Below are 22,217 nucleotides of genomic sequence, written 5' to 3'. Positions count from 1 at the left end.
TCAATGTAAAATACAGAGTAGCCAGCAGTCTAAACAGCCCTTATTCTTGATAAAAGAAAAGACTTGAACAGAAATAACAGTCGGATGTGTGTTGCAGCAAAAACAAAATTAATATAACTGAAATGAGAAGCAATCAGCAACAGTCATTTCAAAAGACTGTTAATTTAAATTCAGGCTTTTTCTCACTTCAAATAACTCACAAATCAAATGCTCTACATTCCTCTGACATTTCCTTTTTTTCTTTTCAGTCTGTTTCTCTATCAATCACAGCCACATAAGGGAGGCCCTTTCACCATAAATCAAAATCCTCCCCATCCAATCATAGTGATTATGAGACGGGAGGGCCAAACACCAGGACTGATCAAACAAAATGGCTGCATGCAAAACACAGGATAATAGTGCTTTTTTTGATTAAACATCTTGTTTTAAATAATATGAAAGTCCAGTAGAAGTGTGTCTGTGAGGGAGTGAGAGACCAGCAAGATGCAATTGCCAGCAATCAACTTTTAATTGTGCACAATGTCCGTGTGGCTTGATTTGAGAGACTTAATGTTGTTCACTTTGCATAATTAAGGCTTATGGTCTAAGGAAACCTGCTGAGTTGATGATGCCAGTTCAACCAAATGTAGCATGTGGCCATAACCTCCTAAATGATTATGTAGACTACCAGGCTCAGTCTCTAGTCACTGTAAACAGTAAAGAGTTTACAACAACATGAAAAAAAGATTTAGCTTGTTTTGTATAAAACTTTCTAAATGTATTCAGATAAATTTCATCTATTCAATATGTTGCTGAAATTGTCTGCCTCATACCCAGGCAAAGTTAGTGCGCAAATGGCACTTTCATTCTCAAACCAAATCACAGTCAAAGGGAAAGAAAATGAGAAAAAAAAGAGCGTAAACACAGACTAAGAAGAAAAGTCACTTGCAAAAGGAGATGCTTTTCATCAAAGAAATAAGGCACAATTAGGTTGAATGTTAGCTCCTTGGCCTTGATTAGATTTTCAAAGCTCTCTGAGAAAAAGGAATCTTGAGTTTCTATTTCTGACTATGTTCCTCCTTTTTCAGTGGAAAGGATTTAGACAAAGAGAGCAGGAGGAGGGTTGAAGAAGGGAGGGATGGGGGGACATATGCAGCGGAGCATGTGCTAAACGGCAGATTGGCTGATTAGATTGACGTAGTGATTTGGTGTTGCAGCTGGAACTGGTCCAAGGGCTCCAGATGAGACAAATCAAGGGGCCAGGTGACAACTTGGAGTGGGGGCTTTATGTGGCAGCGGTCATTGGATAGTCTTAAGACAAATTAATTTGTCCTTGGCGCCACTGAAATAGACCTGCCTACATACTCAGCAGTGAAGAACCACTCAGCATATGGTGTCCTGCCGCTGAACCGCAGAAGGACCCAAAAACCCAAAACTAATTCCAAAGCTGGCACAAGGGACATTGGGTAAAAAGAAAAGAAAAGAAAATTGCCAAGGTGATGACAGCACGATGATGTATGCCGACTGAACTAACAACGGGGCAATATGTCCATCTGACATGTCTATCAGGCCCATCTTTAAAAGGAATAAAAGTATGATATCTCACCAGTTTGTGATCAATCAGAAAATCACTTCTTGATGGTGTATATTAACTGCCACAGTTGGTGGCACTTGCTGTAATTAAAGAGTTAATTAAAGCTAAATTAAATTTGATTTGCCGGGCACGCTCTCACAACTTGAACTCAGAAGCCCGAAAAAAACCCTGCAGATTTGAACTCATAAATTTGTTTTCATTTTAAAAAGTAGAACAATCCAGACAGTGAAATAGCGACTGATTGCTTAATAAGTATTCCAGCCGATCCAAGTGATAAGATCTTGTACATTCATTTCAATTTGTGCACATTAGGCATAACACCAAGGATCTTCAAGCTACATTAACGGCCGCATATGCTGATGTTATGAGGGATCGTTTCAACCTATTACACATTAAATGCTTGGCTTTGCAATTTGCATTTAATTACGCTGACAGGAGTACAACAGCTATGTGGCCCCATTCGATAGACTATGAATTAATAGCGTATGCGCTGGATGCACTTTAAAGCAAATCATCGTTTGTCATTTGTTCTCATTTATCATCATTTTAGCGGCAGAGGAGGTGGCCATCAATTTGTTGCTAACTCAGTTGCCGGGGGACCGCTCAACCTCACAGGGCCAGTGTACTAAACAGGGACAACGGATAGCGAATTGTTTCTGCACCTCAGTCCATCAAGATATTTGAATCATGTTTATCATGTAGTGATAACCTCCAAATCAGACGGCCTGTGGCAATGTCTTAGTAGCCTTGGGCAGTGATGCTGTACAAAAAATGTTAACTGTAACAGGCCTGAAGCAGAGATCTGTAAAAACCACATCATTTCTGGTATGGGAAATATATTCCACCAGTGTTTTTCTTCTTCACTCGATCTCAGTCATGATAGCAGCACAGTGTTGGTGCATAATTCTCTTAGGTCACTTGATCTTTTCAACGATCAGTGATACTGATGATAGGAAGCTCTCAAAGTGAATTCTACAGCAGATCAATGTCCACACCACCTATCCAAATATAAAATAGACCAACAGCTGAGGCCACTTAATTCATCATTTTCAAATTCACCATGACTGACAGTGAAGCTAAGCGCTGTAGGCAGTGAGCAGCAGCGAGCCATAAGGTCCACAAATACCCAGTTTTCCCAGGGCAATAAATCCAGTCCCAAATGTTTTCACCACAAATGCTGCCCTTGAAAGCTCTGGAATATTACCTTAAGGTTCTGCGTAACAAAAACAGTGTGCATGAAGCCATGCAGGTGTTACCTGTAGAAGGGCTGTGGGTGTCCCTGGGCCTCACAGCTAAACACCACCTCTCTGCGATTCTCGCCAGGTTGAAGGGGAAACACCACACTGCCAGGTTGTTTGGTGAACACAGGCCTCAGCAGGACTCCGCTGCCTGAGTGGAGAACCAACAAAAGCGCATCAATATTGATGTCCTGGTGAGCCTGAAAATCAAATTTCACATTTTTCTGCTGGCATGTAGATCAAAAGAGCAAAAGCAGAGGAAGGAAGCAAGTAGAGAAAAAGTGCTGCACAAAAGAAGGTTGAATCGCTGTAAGTATCTAACTTTGGCATGAATCCGTCGGCCATGTGAGTGGAGCCCATGAGCATTTTTCATATTGGTCATAAAAAGTTGCTAGATCCCTGAGGTACTGCATAATCAGCTAGTAACCTTCATAAAACTTTATTGTAAACATCTTGTCAAAGGCACACTGTACTGACTTCGTCTTTCAGCACAATTACATCAAAACCCTCCAAACTTATCACCACCATCCTAGGGAATGTCTTCCAATAAGACATTTGAAATAAAAAGGCACAACAAATACTGACAGTAATATGGTTTCATTTTTAATCGGCCCCTCTCATTTAAGCCAACAAAATGATGCCCTTTGTTACTCAGACAAAGAAAAAAGCCAATTATTTCCACTGTTGGGGGACTATCTGAGAGAGGGAACAAATTCTTGTGCTCTTTCTTAATAGTTTGTTTTTTGTTCTCAGAAGTGGAATACACATTACCTTTATATCCAAAGTACCCATTATTATTTTTAATGCAAGCTTGCAATGAACAACAAATCAACAGTGCTCAGTAAGCTTTTACAGTATTTTTCCATATATGCACTGTGTGTGTCCACTGGCTACTATTAGCATAATTGTTGTGGTGTTCTGCAAGGAAGAAACACTTTCAGATATACAACATGCTGTATACAGCACAACACACACATAAATTAAAATAACTTTGAATTCCCTGAGTGATATTATAACATTGTTGATCCGTTGTCTTTGTGAGAACAAAAAGAAAACAAGAACAGTCAAACAACAAAGACGGCAGCATTTCTAGTGTGACATTGTTTCCTAGTTAATTACAAAGGTACAGTGAAATGCATGTTGTGCAGGCAAAGCCCACTGTAAGAGTGACCCATGGGGTAGTGAGCGCTTCATGGGAATAAACATTCTTTTCTGTGACAGAAGAGGAATTCATTTGGATTTGTCAGAATACATTTGCATTTCTGTAATGGCACAGAAGTAGGACGATTCTGTATTTAAGGTAAGTAATTTGTGTGTGAGGCAGGTATCCTTTTCAAGTCTATGGCACCACGGGAGTACAGGCTTATCCTCAAGACTCAAAATAACTCTCTGAGAAGGTGGAGATGTTTGACAGGGGACCTTGTACGATGATTGTTCCTCTCCACAAGGATAAACCTCTCAGAAAGTTACACAGAATAAAAGGCAGCCTAATTATAATCTTTGTTAGATGAAGCGTGTCCCTCGAAGCAGCGCTGAGAGATGATTGATTACCAGAAGATACTTCTTGTACAGTCCATATTCAAACACAAATCCTCACACTTGTTGTACACAAACTTGGAAAGATGATAGAGCCTGCGGTAAACATGAGACGAACTACTGTGCCTTATTAAATTGATAAACGATTTCAGTTATCAAGTCACAAACATTTACATTCAGCATCATTTTGAAAAATGCTTAAATTGGGGTTATTCAGCTGGCAGCCCTAACACCTAATCCAGCCCTTTAGTTATTAATTAGCGCTTTAACTCGCATCAATTCAAAAGTCAACTCAAAGCCAAAGCATTAGATAAAAAAAAGGTGATCTTGCATGTACTGCAATTAGGGCTGCACAATTAATTAATTTAAAACAGCATTATAAAGGCTCGCATATACTATAGAGCGGACGTGCACACAGACCAGGCACAATTGTAATGAAACAACAGCTTTGTGTGGTTATTATAGTGAAATCAATATATTTCAGTTCATTCTTTAGGATTGTTACAGCAGTTTTGTAAGTTGTATGTTTTGTATGACTCAATGAATGCGTGGAAACCATGAGCAGAAAATGCTCTGCTCTGGTTCATCCTTAACTTATTTTCATGACCACCTGATTAAGAATGTACAGACAAATAATTGTCTTTGAGCAATGTGAGTGATTCACTGTGTTTTTTTAATGTGCTTGGCCTCTCACTTATCACTTGCACCCTGCTGTTGCTACAGTTAAAGCAGAAAAAACCACGCAACAGAACAACTTGCAATACCCCAGCTGCACCCACAAGCAAACAGCCTAATCGCACTGAACCATGTCTGTCGTAACATTTTTGTATTACCTTGCTGTGTATTGCCCTCTTGATCAATCCCTAAGTGGAATGCAGTGCACACACCTCAATATTTGATTAATGGAAAATTAATCAACATAGATATTTGGTTGCTGCCCCTACTTGTGGTTATGGCAGCGCTGAACTGACCTGATCTTTGGCAGCACCATGGCAACTGTTATTATAATGGTGAATAAGTGCCAGAATAATGAGAAGGGGTTGCACTCCGGTGGCTGTGCCTGGGGGCTCAGTTCAAACTGATGCAAACTCCCTGAAACTCTTTCGTTGCCATAAGAGAAATGAATGTAAGATGCGGTAGTGGAAAGCGGAATCATTTTCAGGCTTGCTTTCTGGTAATCAAACACTGACATGCTACACACTACAATAGTGTTGCTCAGACTGAGATCCACAGGCTAAAGACATTGAGGGATTTTTCCTTTTTGTCCCAAGATTTTATTTTGGTGGCACACCTGTTGTCTTAAAGGTATAATATGTAACTTTTCTGCATTAAAATGTCCAAAAACAACTAGACCTATGTTATATTTTCTTGACTTTTGCACTTACATTATCCCAAATGTTTCCAAAAATTTTTAAACACAGAGAAATCTGTAATTGTAAGGTAGCAGTGTGTTTCATTGTTCATTGTGTTTCATTTCAAGCCTGTCAATGGCGTCATATTCCCTTTGTGCATGTGTCAGCGTTGTGGTTGTCTGCCAGAAGCTGTCACAAATTGACTCTTTATCCAGTGTTAAGCAAGTGATACACATATAGATCTCGGTCGTTTTTAACTTTTGTTTTTATGTGTTAAGCGACCACATTGGTGGTGATTTTACACTTTAAATAAAACCCCAGCGACCCTGTACGCAGGATAAGCAGTTGACGATGGATGGATGGATAAAACTTGACTTGACTAACTTAATTTCAGAGAAACAAGATCAGCAAACGTTAGTGGCAGCTATGGCTCGCAGCGTCCAATGTCCACTGAATAGAGCAGTATTAGTGTTTTTACCAGTTTTAATCACGGGTTCCATTTGTTTTGGAGCGGAAAAAACCTCTGTGCATAATTCAGCTCCTGGTAAAAGGTTATTAGAGAAACAAACTGAGCAAATGTCAGCAGCAAGCTCAGATCACAGCTTCCTGTGTCTGCCGAACTGTGGCAGAGAAACACTGATTTCTTAAGTGAAACTGTTTTATTAAGTGTTTTTACCGCTTTTAATCACTGGGTTTGTTTTGGAGAGGAGGAGACCTCTGTGCTTAATTCGGCTACTGGTAAAAAGTTATTAGAGAAACAAGCTGAGCAAATGTCAGTAGCAAGCTCAGATCGCAGCTTCCTGTCTGCCGAACTGCGTTGGAGAAACACTGATTTTAAAAGTGAATCTGCTTTATTAAGTATTTTTACCGCTTTTAATCATTGGGTCTGTTTGTTTTGGAGAAGAGAAGACCTCTGGTATAATTCGGCTCCCAGTAAAGATCATAAGTTATCAGAGAAACAATCTGATCAAATTTCAGCAACAAGCTTGACTCGCAACCCCTCTGGGATGTCCTTTGTTTGCAAAATAGCATCAAAGAACCACAGATTTGCACCATGCTTTATTAAAGAGTTTTTATCGGTTCCTCAGTAAACAATGGTGGTGAAGACAACCACTCCCGTGATCACATGCTACTTCATGACATCATCAAATTATGTCCTTTGTTATTGTTTTGACATGAGAGACCCATGGCAACAGAAAATGACATACTAGGACAAGTATTACAAGCTTTAAATTTAACAACACTGGCATGTTAGTTGGCAGATTGTCACCCCTATTAAGATCAAGAAATCATGTTGAAACCAGCATGTCAGAATCTGATTGCAGGTCCAACACTGAGCCTCCCAGAGCACAGACTAAATGATGAAAAAGCGTTTTATTAGAGAGGTGCACTGATCCAGAATCCTAACAGGAAGTTCACTGAACAATGCTGCTATAGATAGGATAGAGATGGAGGTTATAATGAAAGGGTCTTATTTTTTTTAAATACCCCCCCCACCCCACACACACACACTTATTTCTTTTACCCTCTGCCAGATGTGATATGTGCAGCCGTTTTCGAAGACTCCTTAGACAACATAAGACTCAGCATCGAAGCACAAGTGGAAGGCAGAGGGAGCTGTTTAGGAGTCTGAAATAAAAACTAATCTCAAATTCAATACTAGCTGACAGCAAATGAATTCCTCCAGCTTACCTCAGCATGAATAAACAGGCACATGGGGAGTCGGTTGTGGGGGAGGTATCGGTCGTTTGTGAGGTCCCAAATCCATTCGTTTCAGCTCAGGGTTTTATGCATCAAATAAAAAAAGCCAATCTTGCTTTTTAAAGCATCTTTCCCCTCTGTCCAAGCCGATAAGGTACACCTTTAAGTTCTCTCATTCAGGGGCAGCAAATGTTACTCCAGAGCAGAAGGAAGGTTTGGGTGGTTTCGAGCAAGTTGTAGGTTCAATCACATCTCGCCTCAATGTTTGAAATATCTGTGGAACTTGTTTTTCAAGGTCCTTTAAAAAATAAAGAAATTGACCGTAAGTAATAAAAATATAAATAATTTAAAATGTCACCAGAAAATTGTGTTAAAGGAGAAATAGTGAATGAAGATTGCCACATTCTGATTCAGGAAGTAGTGAGAAGATGTATTAGAAACACATAAAAAGAAATAGCCCAAGAGTCAAACTATCACAAAATGTTCCAGGCCATACTTTACTGCTGTGACAATCAACTAGGGTGTACTGTACTGTACTGCAGACTCTCGTTAATTAAGTTAATTACATTTTCAGCGACATAGTCTGTAAGGAGAGGTATGTGGCCAACACATTCCCAACCAATATCCAACCCTGTCACACCACTCTCTAGCTAATCAAAGCTAGTGCATCAGAAATTCAATAACACTATTGGGTATGCAATGCCATGTTCACTGGGGAAACACAGAATTGATGGGGTCCAACACCATATGTGGGAATAGCAAATTAAAGCTATATTTTTTTGTTGTTCTCTCTACTGAATGTCTACATAAACCCAGGAACGTATTGCTTCTCAATGTCATTTGTCATCTAATTGTAATAATATTCCTACCTTTTCCTCCTCAAGATTTGTTAGAAGGTTATTTGTCCCTTAGTAGCTGCTATGGTCTACACTAATGGAAACATTCATCATGGTTTGAAACTGTACCATAATGTCTCTAACCATAGTAACTGCCTGAAAATACCTGATTTGAGATTGTTGGTTTTCATTTTTTGACAATGCGGCAAACAGAGTGGATTTTGTAAATATTTCTCACAAAACGTGACATAAATCTTATAAATACTGTTAATAAGCTGTGCATAGTTACTTGAAATTAAAATATGGCAGTAAAAGCAGCTCACAGATAAAGACACAAATACAATATATATTGCTGTTTAATTGATAGTGCTGTATTTACAAGATATATTACACAGTATATATTAAAAGTGAATTGGCTTCACTTTAAAGTTCCTACTATCAGAACAGAGGTTGGCAAATTTAGCCTGTTCTAGGAAGTGGTCACTGTTAGCTAATGTTAGTTACTTTCGCAAATAAACACCTGAATAAATATTGATGCCTTGTTGATGCACTGTATTATGTAACGTATTTTTGTTAAAGCTAATGTTGCCGTTGTGATTTGCCATTGTTGTCCTGTTAATTGTTTGATGTTGCTATTTGACCCTGTCTATTTATGTATGTAAATGTAAATGTATGTATGTAAACACATTTAAATTTTATGATTTTCCATTCTTGGATGAAGCAAAAATATAGAAAGCTATGGGAGGAAGATTCACTGGGGAATATTTCACATCTTCACATATACAGAACTTCAAAGGTGCAATAAAATCCTTGCTTAAGGATTCCTAAAAGGCTTTGCCATGTACTCATGAATCAATGAGGTACGTCAATATTTGAAAATCCTCTCTGGCATTCCAGAGATGAGGGATACAGAGCTAAGTAAAAGTAGTTCTCGGAGATTATAATGCCAGAAACAGCCCTTCATTTTCACCAGCATCACTAAGACATGAACCTGCTTTAAATGAACAGTGGTGGTGGTAAAATTTGTCTTGTCCTGTGAGCATTTATTTAAGGTATTTATTTAGGGAGACCACTGGCTGTGTTATTTTAAAGAATAGGTTCATATGTATCTTAAATAGTCTTAAAAGTCCAAACTGTATGTTCATTTAAACTGTTTTTGGTCTCTGTAGTCATTCCTTCAGTTAATTCTGGTTGTGGGAAGATGCCTTCCAAATGCTACGTCAAAGTAAGTGATAAAGTGAGTAAGGGATAAAATGCACAGTCCTCTTTCTATGTAACAATGTATCCCACATTTTGTTAAGGTGCCTCCTTGCAGAAAAAGGGATTTTGTACTAAAATAGCTAAAGCTTTGGAAAATATCCACTTCATCTGACCAACTCAGACTGCTGAAAGCTCATATTAGCCTCATAACTTCAAAGTGCATTTTCACTGAGGATTTTGTCCCCCATGACTTACATCACTTTAAAAATGGGTGTCTCCACAACCAGTATGGACAGGAGGAACAATTATAGCAATCCAATAACGATTGTAATACATATTCTAACATATCAGTATTGTATTAAGATATATTTATAAAAAATAAGTAGACGCTGGGAATGTGTTATGTGAATTTATTTTACTTTTATTTTCTTTATCCCTTGTTTTTGAATATTTTGCTTAATACACCTTTGTTATCTTGTTACATACTTCTTGATTTGCTATGATTTAAAGGTTCAGTGTGTAATATTTAGGTAACATGCATAACACTGTATAATGGACAGTTTTTATTACCTTAGAATGAGCCATTTATATCTACATACACCGCGGGTCCCCTTACATGGACTTCGCCATGTTGCACTGCCATGTTTCTACAGTAGCCCAAATGGACAAACTGAGTAGTAGTAGTAGTAGTAGTAGTAGTAGTAGTAGTAGTAGTAGTAGTAGTCGTTGTCGTCACATTTATTAGAAGTAAGAAGAGAAGTAAGAAGCGCCAACAGAGCCACTGTAGCTTCTCCTGTGTGCTTGGGAAGGGAGGGGTGACATTTTTCTTAAGGAAACAATAAAAAGTATGATAAAAAAAAAAAAGATGTACAGATCTTTTAAAGCTCCCAGGTTTCCAGTAGCACAACCACAAACTCAACACAACATCCAATAAAACACAAGCATTATTTGTGATGGTAGCACGACTGCTACCACTTCAGTTAGGCACAACAGGAGCTCATTACAGCTTTGTTGAATACTTAGCTCTGATTGGCCAATAAAGAGCTGAGTGATTCCTGAACATAAAATATCTAATCATATCACTCAACTTCCAACAAATCCTAGAGATATTGTTGATTTTTCATCAAGACCTTGTGCCAAAAAATGCATTACTTCTCTGAAACTGTAGATTTTTCCAGTGAAACATATGATTGCTGGTTAGAGCCTTAACAGCAATCTTGCTGGACTTCTTTATGTTTCTGTCTTCAGAGCAGTTAAATTGTAGCCCTTCAATGCCAACTACAGATGTTTTCATGATTGCACTCCTAGCAGTTGTTTTTGGAAGATGCTTGTAAATTCATTGAGCTACTAGTAAAATGTTTTGAAATCAATATTTTGCATCAAATCATTTATGTTTTTGGCAAGTTGTTGTGCAGTACAAGAGAATATGTGCAGCAAGCTTCACAGCCTTGTCTTTATTTCCCTTGTAGGGGCTTATGTTTCCCTAATGACTGGATCGCTGTACGTTATCTCTTTGATATAATGTGTTTATGAATATTGCAGTGAGGTAATTGAACAGAAATGCCATCTCCTCTCTCCAGTCCTTACTGATAATAAGTTAATGTTTTAAATAAGAGATTTCTAGTAATTACCTTTTTGAGCATTCATTCGACCAATCAGTTTATAACTGTATAACAAAACCACTTCTGTCAAACTGAGACTGTTGATCCAGTGCTGGAAGTGGCTTGCTAAGTGAAGGTTAGCTGCATCTATGTGGACCAACTGCACCGTACCTGCAAGTCATACCTGCAATGCCTCGTCCTTGCCCTCACTCTCTCTCTCTCTATCTCACTCACTCACTCACTCACTCACTCACTCACTCATTCACACAAAGACACATATAGTACACGCCCCTGCCACAGGCCATTCAGACCCTCTGGGAGGAATGGGGCGAGTGCTGGTTAACTTCCACTGAACTCGCTATGGGAATGACTTCCCTTTGGCCCCAATGCTCTCCCACACAGCTGATGCCTACTGTTTAAAAAAAACACACACACGTCCAAGACTGGATAAATAAACTACCTAGAAGCTCCTGTCTAACAGCCTCACACTGTGCTTTCTCTACCCAGTAGTGTGTCCCTGCATACTAAAATGCTTAACATTTCTTTCTCAGAACATGGAGACTTTGGAGGTCTATCGTTATATTGCGCCATACTTGTCTTGCAAGCAGAGCATATGTAATGTAACCCCATGCTGAATATTAATGCTTGGGTATTCTGTCTTACCAACTGTGAGTGTAAGCCTCAAGAGTGAGGCAAGGGCTGTGCAACCCAATGCTTTTGAGAAACCATTTGCCCTCTACTCCTTTGTTAAGCACTAATTTGCTTGGAATAGATCACTCTGAATGTGGTTTCTCCAAATTTTGTGGCTGGGATCTAGTGTGCAAAACAGATGGCAGACTTGAATTGTCTCCTTGAAGCTGTTTGTCTGAGATCAAAATTCTGTCAGGTTTGTGGCAGGATTTCAGAGTTTCAAAGACAGTCCTCTGTATATTTAACAGAATGCCTAAGTAGGACATAATATGTGGTGTGACTTGTGGTGTAGATCCTAATCCCATAGTGAGTCACAGTTCCCGGAGGAAAGCCTCATTAGACATCCACTGATGTGTATTGGATTTAGTGATAAGTGGTGCTAATTGCCATGTAGGCAAATTTAGGTGTCGACGTGCTGTTGTGCTTTTGAAAAGAGACGCGCATGCACAAACAAATACACACAGTGGCAGTTTACAAGCACACACACGCACGCACACTAATTATTTTAGGTCCCAGCTGTGAGGTGGGGGCTGCTGCTTTGGAGCAAGGCAACATGAAAGATTACTCATTCCTCAAGATACTGTGCCCATGCGACAAAGCTTAGCTTCAGATTCTGACATTCTGAAGAGAACTAGCATTTGACCCTGGACACTTTGTAAGGGAGGAAAATTAGGTCTCTCATTAAAAGCAAGATCAATGACAAGATTTCTGTACTACTACCAGTGCAATCTCAATTAGGGTAACAATTCAGGGGCTCTTTAAAATGAATGACAGCACAGTCACCTGCCAGATAGGGACTGTCTTTCAGAGACAGAAACCTGGTTTATTCATTTCCAAGGTAATTCACAGCTGGGAAAAAAGAGATAGCCGCTATGCACCAACTAAAGTAATGCTGATTTGCTGCCTTGAGCTGCCAATGAAAAGACAACAAGGTGAACCTTTCCTACCATTTGTAAAATTGGTGCAAAGCTTTGGGCGCTCTTTTCCATAAAACCTTTTAGTTTTCCATTTTACCTGTAAGTGCCATCTGTTCTGTAAATCGCCATCACATACAAATCTATAAATCACAATTCATAGCCTCTGTGCTAACAACATAAAAAAAAATGCATGTTTGGGAGGCTTACCTGCCAGACACTGCACCAATGACAGCAACAGTATAACTTTCCATAGCAACTCCATTTTAATGGTCTCAGGTCAATACAAGCTCACATCCAATCACAGGTGTGTAGAATTCTGGCTTTGTCCTTTCTAGCGCTTTCACCGTTCTCCTGTCAAATGAAAAGAAAGGAAGGGGGTATGCAATTAGACATTCAGAACCACTGGTTTCATCAGATGGTGTTATTTCACAAGGACAGTAACTGACCATGTGTGCTAAGCAATGGCTTTAATGCTATATATTAAAACACAAGAGGATAGTCGAAATCATATCCTGAAAGCCAAAACACCTTTGCTAATAATAACATTTTCATCTTTGCAAACACTTTCAGGTCTGGGTGAAATTTAATGCCAGCTCTTGCAGATACCGTGATCTGAGAAAATAATCAAGGAACCACTTCGTCTTGTACAAACACAGACAATGATTTGTCCAAGTAAAGCACTTACAAAACACTTGTGCTGTAGAGTTTGCTTGAGTGTGCTTAACATTGCATAATAGGGATCATGTCTTCAACAGACACATAAAGGGGTTTGCTTGCTTGTACTCAAACCTGCTGAGACAAAACAAAAAGCAAGCTGGTTGTCAGACACATCCCTAGCATGTAATAAAGCACTGCCCTGGCTCCTCGAATTTGTCTGAGCTGGAGGGATTATGTATTTCTGACATAAGGAGATGACTGTATGCAGGGCAAAACCGTTTCCAGTCCCCGGGGAGACTCACACAATTGATTTTCTCAAGGATTAAACAATAATTTATCCCTGCTTAGACTCAAATCAAGTCCCCCCCCAAAAAAGTTGTGAAATGATCATGAGTTGCATTCCTCCTGTCACTGACAAACACTGATGAATTTATTTGTCTAAATACTCCAACGCCCCTAAACATGTTGATAGTGATGATCCTTTCTGATAAAGCAGCGGATAAATGTTTGCGTACATTATGCTGGTTATGAAGGATGAAGAGAGGAAATTAGCCACTGGCTTTGTTCAAACTGACTCTGATACATTTAACTGACTTATGGCAGTCTCCTCTGACTACACGTCATCAGCATGTTGAAATAAATGAGAGGAAAAAAATTAATAGGAACATAGAGTATAGTCTATCAAGAGGCAATTGCCAGAAAAAAGAGACAACTGAAAGATTACACTTTCATAGTTTCTCAGTTATCTGCACCCTTCTTATCTTTGCACGGCTGAAAGGCATGACAGAGCATACTGATGCTTATGTGAATATATCAACTGTGTCCCTGACACGTTCGCCTACACTACTCTTCCCTTCTGCATGTACTAAACCATTAAAGGCAACACTTTCCCCTATAAATCTCATTATGTAGATTGGGTTTAGAGTGTCATCTTAGTTCCAACTTATCTTGCAGTTATTAGGATGCAAATGTCATGAGTAAATGTTGGCTTTTAATAATAAAACAGAGAGACTTCAAATCCCTTCTTGTGCTCCTGGATATTTTTGGAGTGCTCCTCCTTTGAGGGAATAATTGTGAGAGATGTGCTGAATAAATTTCTCCACACAATGTCTTTTCAGAAAAAAATTTATATTCCAACTCAACCATGTTATTCGAATGTTTGGTTAACATCTAACATTTATATGTACACTAATCTGGAAAAATGTTCAAGTTTTATTTTGATTATCAATGTAAATATTTGGACCTCTTGGCTGCAGATCGAACTGCTGCTGCACTTTGACACTCATACACTTGTGACAAATGTTTAAGATTTTCAAAAACTGTTCACGTAATGGTTTTGTCAGCTAAGCAAATGTCTGACACTCTGGTCATATAAAATTAATTTATCTTGCCTTGACAGCACCACAAGTGAACACGACCTGAACGTGTGAACTATTGAGACACCCCATTCATAAAGGAAGGGATCTGTTGGCCTCTGTCAGAAAACTCTTGATCTCTATTAATCAGCAAGCCCTGAGACACGCGACACCAGGCCGCGGGGTTAGTAGGGGGTAAAAAAAGACAGCCTTTTGATCCAAAGAAGCTCAGCACTAAGATGATGGCTGGGGGAGTCGCGTAGTGTCCATGGCAGTATTCTACTTCCTCTTCAGTATAAATTAATTACCCTTGTGACCTTAAGTGGCAGTGACAAGGCCAATGACTTACTTTCATCCCAAATCGATTCACTCATTTGTTTGCTGTATGAGATGAAAGTTAATGATAGGGAAGGCTTTCAAACTTTGCCTTTCAAGTTCCACCCTCTTTCATGTTTCTGGGAAAAGCCAATGGTTGAAAAATGGAATATGATCAAGGCTGGAATGACAGTCCTGGCCCTAACATTTCCTGACCCAATTTGCACAAACTCAACTGCATTTAAATGTAACACAACGGCGAGCATTTCAGCCTCTCAAATGGTGAATGACATATAAAATCTGAATGCAATTTTTGTTTAATGATTTAACCACTGCTGACTGTATGATGGGCATGCTGCATAGCGCATTATATCTGTCAAGTGTGTAATATTCTTAGCTATGAAACTGACATTTCAGCCCAAGTACAAATGTGTCCATTTCTCTGGGAAATATAAATTGTTGCTGCCAAATTCAAAAGCTTTGACATCATTTTACCAATACAGCCTGTGATTGATGTTGGAAGATCAAAACATTTTAATAAGAAGCAAGTCTTGATGATGAGAGGAGATCTGCAAAATGTCAGGTGTGTTTCCAGTTTTAGGAAAAAACTGTAAAATGTCTAAATGTCACACTATGATAATAACCAACATCTCAGATCATGTCTAGTCTTATATGAAGACATCAATAGTACAGCACATTTTCCTTTGGTGATTAATAAACAATTTTGATAATAAATTAAGCATTCAGTTATGAGCAGTCAAAATGCCAAGGATTCAGGACTGGCAGTTTTATTTCACTGTATATTGAATAGGGCTGGACAATTAAACAATAACAATAATTATTGTGATATCTTTTTTTCAATAACAATATAACAAATGTTCGGTAAATATTCAATAAATGTTTGATTTTATTCAATTGAATCATACACACATTAGGACTTTTTTTTATTAAGATGTTTATTTTATTGAGGAAAAAGGACTGAAAAAAGTTTTTACTTAATTATACTAATGCATATTTGTTATCAAAGATTTTATCATAATTGTTTTGAATGTTCTACCTCAGATTTGAGAAGTGATCCACTGTTTGGAGTTTAAAGAGTTTATACCACAATTAACCATTAAGTTTCTTCAACTTTCACTCAGGAGCAAAAATCAGCCTTTAAACTCGAAAAAAAATATATATATATATTGAAAGATACGAAACTTTTTATCGTTAACTTTTAACATTTTTGGCCACATCATCCAGCCCTAATATTGAATATCTTCAGGTTTTGAACTGTTGGTCAGACAAACCAAGCAATAAGAACGTGTGCTTCAGAAAAATATTTGATGTTCCTTTTTGCATGATTTTCTGATATTTATAGGCTTTTTTTTAGGCTGAGTAATTTATTGATGAATCAGTTCTTTGTAGCATTTACTGCGTGTCAACAGGAAGGACAGTCAGGCTTAATTCCCCTGTGTAGAAGTACTAGGATTTCATCCAATCACATGGAATCAATGCCATGTATTGGAACAGCAGAAACCATGACTTTTGAGGACATGCAGCCACGTTGAGGGAAACCTAAGATTTGAGGAGACAAAGCTCTCCTCAAAATTTCAGTGTTGTCAAAGTGACATCTCTTTTCCTCTTCTTCTCCGACAGCATCAGCTGGAGTTGATAAACCACAGATTGTAGTTCTGTCAGCTGCAGAAGCTGACAGTGATGGCAGTTGATTCGACTCTCTACACTACACCCGGTCTCTCCTGCTGCCATCAATTTTTCAGGGCTCAAAAAAGTATTAATAGAAGGGTACTCCAGGTCCCTTTGGTGGAAGAGTCCAGATGAAGATAAAATTCACACTAAAATGCATGAGCACCCCCCACACACACACCCACGCCCCCCGAGCGCTGAATCATGAATGAGACCAGACTCCCACACTCTGCAGGAACGAGACAAGACCAGGAAAAAATGGCATACAATGCTGCATCTTTAATCACCTGAGCTGTGACTTCACTTGATCTGCAGACAGCAGCTCGATCAGTGTTTTCCAGCCTCATCTCACGGTTCTGAGTGCCTCCAGTCATTTAAAATTCATTTTCTGGTGGTGCTCGAGTTGAGACTACTAGAAGTAGTAGTAGTAGTAGAAGGGAATGAGAAATTTCACCGTACACATGAACCAAAGATTTTTCAAGCAACTCTGTGGAAGGGTGGTGATGATTATGATATCAAGTCCATCCTATCAGATGATTGTATTTTATACTTATGAGGTTCTTTTCCACTAAATACTCAATAATCAAACTAAATATATGCTATTGTTTTTGACTGTGCAAGCTACTTATGCAGTTACAAAGACTATACTGCTGTTCTTTGAAGGTTTGATAATATTTTTCTTTTTATATCATCGAACAGACATGCTTCCTGCAATATGTTGAGTAGGTGTCATATCTGTTAAACCCAAAAAACATGTTTGTAGCCTCCTGTACAATTTTAACAACAAAAAAGATGACAGTACTTTCAGAGGTATTTTGAAGGTGCTTCCTTCTCATTGTACTGGCTGTATAAACTCAAGAACTCAAAAAGCTAAAACTTTCTTGAGCTGAAGCTTTTATGCATGCCAACCCAATTTTTTCATTCCACACAAATGGCACACCACGGGAGTCAAGGAAGTGCCAACGTATTCCCTAGCCAAGATTCTACCTCAAACAGTGGCACAAGACAAAGAGACTAATGGTCTTTTGATCTAAGTACACAAGCCGCAGGCATGACATAACACATGCCAGCTTCTTCATTTCTCCAGACCACACCAGGAGCACTCCACTAAAGCGCTCATCTCACTCTCCCCTGTGACAAGAGTGTGTTGAAAGGTTCTTCCTGCTTGCACACAAGCCCCAAGTTTTAACATAAAGTAATGAGAACAGTATATGTAATATATTTTCCACACCCTTATAGCATCAAAACACAGCTTTAAAGTTTCTGAACACTCTTTCTATCAGCTGATGAATGATTGAATGGTTAAAACTCAAGCAATGCACTCATTGTAAATACTCGGTATAATAAGTCATAAAAGTGTAGGGACTTTTTATTTTATTGAAATAACCTAGATGTGACTGGCGTGGCCTAGATTTTAATTACTCTAATAAGGCATCTGCAGCAAACATAGTGTGTATTCTGTGTCTTATACCGGATGCTGGCTCTGACTGAATGTGTTTCTAGGCACAAGCGCTTGACAAAATCCAGTGCACTGCCTTTACTAAGGTACTAATTAAGGATCCCATTAGATTTAACCCTCTGCCAATTAACTGTCCCTTAAATACACAGATTTAGGTCTTTGGTGAAACACTTTGGTGGAACTCAGCAGTTATCATGGTAGGCCATTTTAAGCCCATGATGGAGAAAATGCAAGCTGTTGTTAATGTAAAGAATGAAAGATCTGCTTTCAGACAAAAAACCTTTGTGTCTGTGAGCAATGTGGCTAGACCTGGAAGGACGCTGATTACAAAAATACAGTATTATTAAAAACATATAAACTATATATAGGCTATTTTACTTGTGACCTAGCAAGTAAAAATGGTTTCCCTATATTGATTACCTTACTTTTTTACTGTTATCTGAGCTGTCCCTGGAAACTTCCATCAGGGATGTCCATCAAAACCACATTCCAAAATTAAATGCTTGTGTATGCATATATATATATATATATACACACTGTATTGCATTGCATTTTGTTCATTTTGTTCATTACTCATTACACACTAGGCCTACATACACAGTACATGTTTAGAATTAATACATAATATGCGATTTCTCCAGAGTTATGGACAGAGCATGCATTAGTTGCAGTACAATCACAGGAGTTTGCTGCATGTGCCTCAGTAAAGTGGTCAAGATCTAGAAAACAAGCATCCATTGATTTGTCATTTGACTAAGACCTAGTCCACTTCACTTACTGTACATGTCTTTTATTGTTTGATATTTGAATATTTGACCAAAAATGGGAAAATATAAAATAGCAGCGTGTTACAAATATAGAGATTTTGTGAGGGAATCATTTTTCTCTGACCTACATGATATTTTTCTGCCAGCAGAAAATTATGTTTATGGACGGACACGTCTCTAAGGATGTCACTGACATAAAAAGAGGAGGAACCTGGAACATGAACTTTACAGTACCCTGCTGAGCATGTGAAAAGTAAAAACAACACACGTAGCAAAAGGCTGAGGTATTTTGATGCAGGGGAAATTATCTGCTCTCTGAGAAGTTGGGGTTGTCGATTTAAAACATTTTATGGCAATAACTAAGCATGTAATGCAAATAATTTCAGTTCTGTGTTGCTGTTGTTACACTTAGATATTGTTCTGAATTACTGTAAAGAATCACAGTTACATTGTGTGGAACTTAGTGGCTCTTCGAACTGTAACTGTCCCAGATGTGCATAGCTTTGAATAAAAGATGATGTGGCTTAGCTCTGCAGGTTAAATGTTGCTGGTCTGCTGCATTCCTTCATTTTTGAAAATAAAGAGATGAGTGAACAGTAGAGACACAAAACTGACACGGATTTATGACGAAAAAAAACATGTGGATCATGCTGCTGCTTATTAAAATGCCAGAAAAACCACAGCCCCTACCTATCAGAGTGCACATAATGTTGCCTGCATCAACGTTCTTCAGTCTGTGTGCGTTTTTTTTAATTTCTCATGCAGACCAGGCTTCGCTCAGTATGGTACTACGAACTTCATCCCAGCCTCCTTCTCTTTCTGAGCCAGTGACATCATCAGAAACGTGTCCAGCCATAAGCACATTTCCCCAAGGAGATGCTAGTAGCTCTAAGTATTCCAACCACTTGGAAACAAAAGGTAAGAAGAGTAAATGCACACCGAAGTATTTATGCAGGGAATAAAAACCACAGTTTTTGGTAGTAACAGTTATGCCCAGGGCACATCCAGCTGGCTTTATGTCAACATGAATCAACTTACAACACTGAGACTTCCTTGCAAACAGAGGGGGGGGGCTCACACAAACTGTAGGCCTACACATTCAGGATGAGGACTTAATTGTCAAAATAACCCTATCCTCCACCACCTCTAATTTTCTTAATAGGAGAATCATGATGTCCAAGGCAGGTCCCTCTCAAACATATGGACACTTGATTTCATGAGGCTGACTATTTTCCAACTGAGGCACACGCTAAAGGACTTCAGACAATCTGAACGGCAATCAAGCACCAAGCAATCAAAGAGAGGGAGAGATGATGAGACTGGGTTGAGTCCAATCCCCCTGTTGATCACTGACGACAAATGAGTTCTGCCAGAGGATTTAAATGAGGAAGAACTGATAGGTGGATTTGTGTCCTCTTACAGAAAAGACGCATGGTATAAAGGGTGGCAGTGGCAATTAGAGGACACAGAGTGTTATTATCTCTAATGGGTTATGTGTAGGCTACAACTCAACTGGGAACTGTACATCTGGCATTTCAAACCTGTTAGTTTCCTACATGACACATGGCCATAAAAGCATGGACACAAATATATGCCTTGACATGTGCAATAACACGATGAACGTGGTGTATGTAGCCTAATATGTGTGCATGCCGCCTGTTATTGCCCGTGAGAGAAATGAAAAGGAGCTTAATCTTTTCTTTTTTGTAACAGAAAATGGCAGTCTGTATCCTGATATTTTTATTTTGTCTAAAATATTAGGTTTTCCACTCTTTTACTGTAACTATCTTTGGTGGCAGAAGTGGAAGTTTGTTTAGACTGGCGGTTAATAACACTGACGCTTGCACAGACGAAAATACGCAACAATATGTTGGGAATATTGTAAAAATGAGTTTACACAGAATATAGAGAAAAGCATTTCTTTACCTGTGTACGTCCCCTGTGGTGTTTGCTGATGTTTATCCCTTCTCGGATATCCATGTTACACCGCGCATCTCTTCACTCCCTGAGCCCAGCAGCTCCCAGCATCGAGTCGTACGGCGACGGTGAAGTTCGTCTCTTGAAAGTGCGGATGTTGCTCTCGCAGAAATGGCCCCACAACTCGCCTCTGCGGCTGGCGCTGAGTCTTACCACCCCAAGTGCCTTGGGCAGAGCCGGAAAGTAGTTGTTACCAGCTTTGTCCTTCGCTCTCCACACTCCAATCCCCGGAACATTCATTTAGGGCAACCCGGCAGTCCATTCCGCACCGCCGCCAGGCTGATACGAACCAAAGCCCGCAGCGGTTGCTTCTAACAAGGAGCTCCGCACTCTGGAGGTTGTTAAATGTCGCTGTATAAATATAAAATATTAATTTTAGAAGTGTTCACGGGCTGGTTGACGGGAGCGTCCGGCTCGTCCACAGACAGAATAAGGACTGTTGGTTGCCTGCGCGCGCGGCGTTTTAGTGGCACATGGGACATCAGAGGTGGATGTACAGTGGGTTGGGGGTTGTTTTCCACGCTGCAGGTTCACAGTACGTTCACCACGATGCCCGAGACTCGGGCCGACACGAGGAGTCACCAGCCTATGATCTTTCTTATCTGAAGATGCTGTGTGTTTTTGTTGTTGTTGTTGTTTTTGTTTGTTTGTTTGTTTAGAGTCCCCCCCACCCCCACCACCCTGGAATTAAGGAATTAATAAACATCACAGTAAACATTCATAAATGCGATGTTTATGAATTCCTTAAAAAAGAATCAAAAGTAAAAGTTATCATTATGCAGAAAATACTCTTTCAGTGTTGTATTTTTTATGGACTACTATTGATTTATTACTACTGATGCATTAAAGTGGAAGCAGCCTTTTAATATGTAGTCTCTTGAGGTAGGGCACATCCAAATAACATAGGCTACTTATTATACTACTGGTCAATCAATACATCATATTTTGTAGAGTGATCATATTTTATATAAAGAAAAATCTTAACTTGCCTCCACATACCCAAAGCCCACACACACAAGAGTTCTCACTTATGTTTAGAGCTCGCTTGTACTGTGCTTCAGTGACATCTCCCTCATCCCACTTTTGGTTTTGTTGCATTGATCTGTTAGGGTGGGACAACGCAGCCTATGCTGTTATCATTCTAATTTATTTATTAGTTATTTGTTGTCTTATTAGTTTACTATGTACTGTACTATACACCCAGCATAGCTCCACCCAACATACACCTGACAAGAGGTCTAATCAGCCAGAGTACTTAAAAAACACCACACTTTACATGTCACATTCAGCCAATTCATACACCATGCAAGGTGACAACTACTCTTCAGAAAGAAACTAATCATTCACCAGAGAA

The 22,217-nt window shown here is 39.1% G+C and overlaps 1 protein-coding gene across 2 annotated transcripts in view; it reads right to left on the bottom strand.

Moving 5' to 3' along the window:
• cntn3a.1 (contactin 3a, tandem duplicate 1) overlaps positions 1–21,500 on the bottom strand; it is a 78,511-nt gene extending 57,011 nt beyond the window's left edge. For both annotated transcript variants that reach the window (XM_038723657.1, XM_038723658.1), the window contains exons 1-3: positions 20,813–21,500; positions 12,852–12,995; positions 2,830–2,962 (exon numbers count right to left, since the gene is read on the bottom strand). In XM_038723657.1, coding sequence (XP_038579585.1) covers positions 2,830–2,962; positions 12,852–12,906 — 188 coding nt within the window. In that variant the 5' untranslated portion in view covers positions 12,907–12,995; positions 20,813–21,500. The remainder of the gene's footprint in view (positions 1–2,829; positions 2,963–12,851; positions 12,996–20,812) is intronic.
• Positions 21,501–22,217: the final 717 nt, after the last annotated feature.

This window comes from Micropterus salmoides, unplaced genomic scaffold, assembly GCF_014851395.1.
Source record: "Micropterus salmoides isolate LMB-PRFRI ecotype aquatic unplaced genomic scaffold, ASM1485139v1 Ms_hic_scaffold_16, whole genome shotgun sequence".
Taxonomy (NCBI): domain Eukaryota; kingdom Metazoa; phylum Chordata; class Actinopteri; order Centrarchiformes; family Centrarchidae; genus Micropterus; species Micropterus salmoides.
Note: the sequence above shows the minus strand (reverse complement) of the source record. Positions and strands in the feature narration are given on the sequence as shown.